This window comes from Atta colombica, unplaced genomic scaffold (assembly GCF_001594045.1).
Source record: "Atta colombica isolate Treedump-2 unplaced genomic scaffold, Acol1.0 scaffold97, whole genome shotgun sequence".
NCBI classification, from domain to species: Eukaryota; Metazoa; Arthropoda; class Insecta; order Hymenoptera; family Formicidae; genus Atta; species Atta colombica.
The window spans coordinates 78,462-80,957 of record NW_017259591.1 but is presented as its reverse complement, the minus strand read 5'-3'; the positions used below and the strand labels follow the sequence as shown (position 1 = coordinate 80,957).

At 26.8% G+C, this 2,496-nt stretch overlaps 1 protein-coding gene across 1 annotated transcript in view; it reads right to left on the bottom strand.

The window, feature by feature from the left end:
- LOC108693753 (venom protease) overlaps positions 1–2,496 on the bottom strand; it is a 5,793-nt gene that overhangs the window by 538 nt on the left and 2,759 nt on the right. The window contains exons 3-5 of the mRNA XM_018202868.1: positions 2,102–2,425; positions 452–550; positions 171–316 (exon numbers count right to left, since the gene is read on the bottom strand). Coding sequence (XP_018058357.1) covers positions 171–316; positions 452–550; positions 2,102–2,425 — 569 coding nt within the window. The remainder of the gene's footprint in view (positions 1–170; positions 317–451; positions 551–2,101; positions 2,426–2,496) is intronic.

Genomic DNA, 2,496 nt, shown 5'->3' with positions numbered 1-2,496 from the left:
ATATATATATAGAGTATATCATATATACATATATATAAATCAAAAATTCTTAATTTCTTTATTAATTTTTTCATTTGTTTTTTTTTTTAAACTATTTGAAGAGAAATGAAGATATGCAAATCTTTCATTAATTTTTTTTTCTTATAATTTTTTTATTTTCTTTTTTTTACCTGACAGGAATCTATTCCAGGACTTGCTGCGCATAGAGTGCGGTTATCAATAACTGCAGTCGGTAGTTTACTGTAAGCAGTTTTGCATTCTTTCTGCGTAGTTAAAAAAGTTTTGGCTTCCAAAAGCATATTGGGCGATGATCCTTCTGAAAAACAAATACAGATGTAACAACTTTAGCATTTTTGGAATAAAAATATTATTGTATTTTTATTATCAGATTATAATTAGGCAAGAATTAATTCATTCCACAAATTACTAACAATAAGTAATCATTACTTACGATATTTAGTATTCCCCCATCCAGCGATGGAAACTTCCTCCCCTTCTAAATTCTTATTTTTCATATTGCCTAACGGAAGACAAGCGGGAAGAAGCATCGCTGAAAGTTTATAAAACCTATTAATCTATCATATTACGACAAGGAAAAAGAATTTGTGTTCTAAAATATGTAATATTTAATTCTGAAGATTTTTATAACATAAGTTAACACATGTAATAATTTTGAAAATTTTATCGACTTTATAAATTTAATATCTATTTTAATGTACTTTGTATGTTTAGAAAAGATACGATTAATAATGCAATTTGTGTATCTGGATGTGATCACAGCATTCTAATTTAAGAGTAGAAAAGAAGAAGAATAATACTCGACTTTTACTTCTATAATTACTCTTTAAATGAGAAATGATAATATGCATTCATCATTTAAGATTCGCATAGGATTTAAATGACTAGTTTGCAGGAGATCAGATTAAAAGTTAATAATAAATCCTCTAAGAAGGGAATCTCGTGTAAATCACTAAAAAGAAGCTAGATAATTTTATAGAATTTTTTTTAAGAAACGATAGTGAATCTTTTTAAAGATTTTCTGTGTTTTATTATACATTTTTAAGTGAAGAAAAAATATTTCGTTAAAAAACAATTTAATTTATAGAGTCCACAACAAATATTGACGTAGTTTCCTTGTCGGAATTGTAAATGCAAGAATTTTGTGCATTTTGCACTCTGAGACAATAATACACAATAATTACTTATTTTTTATGAAATTACTTTTTTAGTAAATCAAGAAAATAAGAAAAAAGTTGAAAATTAAGAAAAGGAAGTATTTTAAAAAATATTATAATTTTATCAAAGAATTTTATTTAATTTATGCAATAAAAATGGTTTAAATTAATTTTATTATTTTATTAATTTTACAGATTTAGCGACAAATGTATTTGATAAACTTCATCATGTATTACATCGGTATAATTTGATTGATTAATAATTTTTGAGTAATCTTTTCTATCAATTTCAAAAAAATGATTTAAAGAAAAACGCATTTAAAGTTTTTGATATTGAAAAGTAAAAATTATATTATCACAAGTTCTATTTCTTATTCCTGTACTAGACGACACTAGAATTTTTTTTTCGCTTTCGTCAAATATTAAACATGATCTATTTCGCTTTAAGTTTCAAAACGCAGTCATGACAATGGAATCGATATCGATTCGATATCGAAATCATCTTTGATTCGACATCAATTTCATTGTCACTTCTCACTGGGAAGTATACAGTACAGAAGTATATTCAGTTACAGAAAACAGATTTATAAACAGAATCGAGGTCTCGTACTTATGCGCAAGGGATAAACAAAAATTCCTTAAAACTTTGTTTCGTTCTGTAACTTTAGAAATTTTTTACATATCTACTATTGATTAAAGAAAAAACATTTTACGATTTTTTTGAACTGATTACACGAGGCTCCCTCTTTAAAAATCTTGGTAAAATTTAACTTATTTTTTACCTTTTATCTCACACTAAATGAAATTTCTTTATTTAATAAATTTTATATCACGCGATTTTGCTTAATATATAAGAAAAATATTACTTTTTATTCCTTCAAAAGACAGATATAACTTTGAAAACAAAATAGAATATAAAAACTTACATGTAAATTGTACCTTGCGATCTGTTTTTAAAACCGCCGCATCATTCTCATGAGAGATATCATTGTATTTGTTATGTATTATTATCTCTTTAATGAGAACCTCAACTGGATGTGCCCCATCGTCGTTGCTGTCGAAATCTAGATCGCCAATACGCGCTATATAGTTCACAAGAAAATTCATTAAAGAAGAATCAGAAAAACAATGAGCGGCGGTGAGGATATGTCTCTCGCTAATCAAAGTGCCACCGCATATCCACGATATCCATTGCAGACCAGGCATAGGAGAAATAATTTGCCCAAGACGAACTATCCAAGGAAATTCACCTGCAAAATTAGTTTATTATATTGATAGCTGCAACAATAATCACGTGTTGAAACAAATACTAATGAACTAT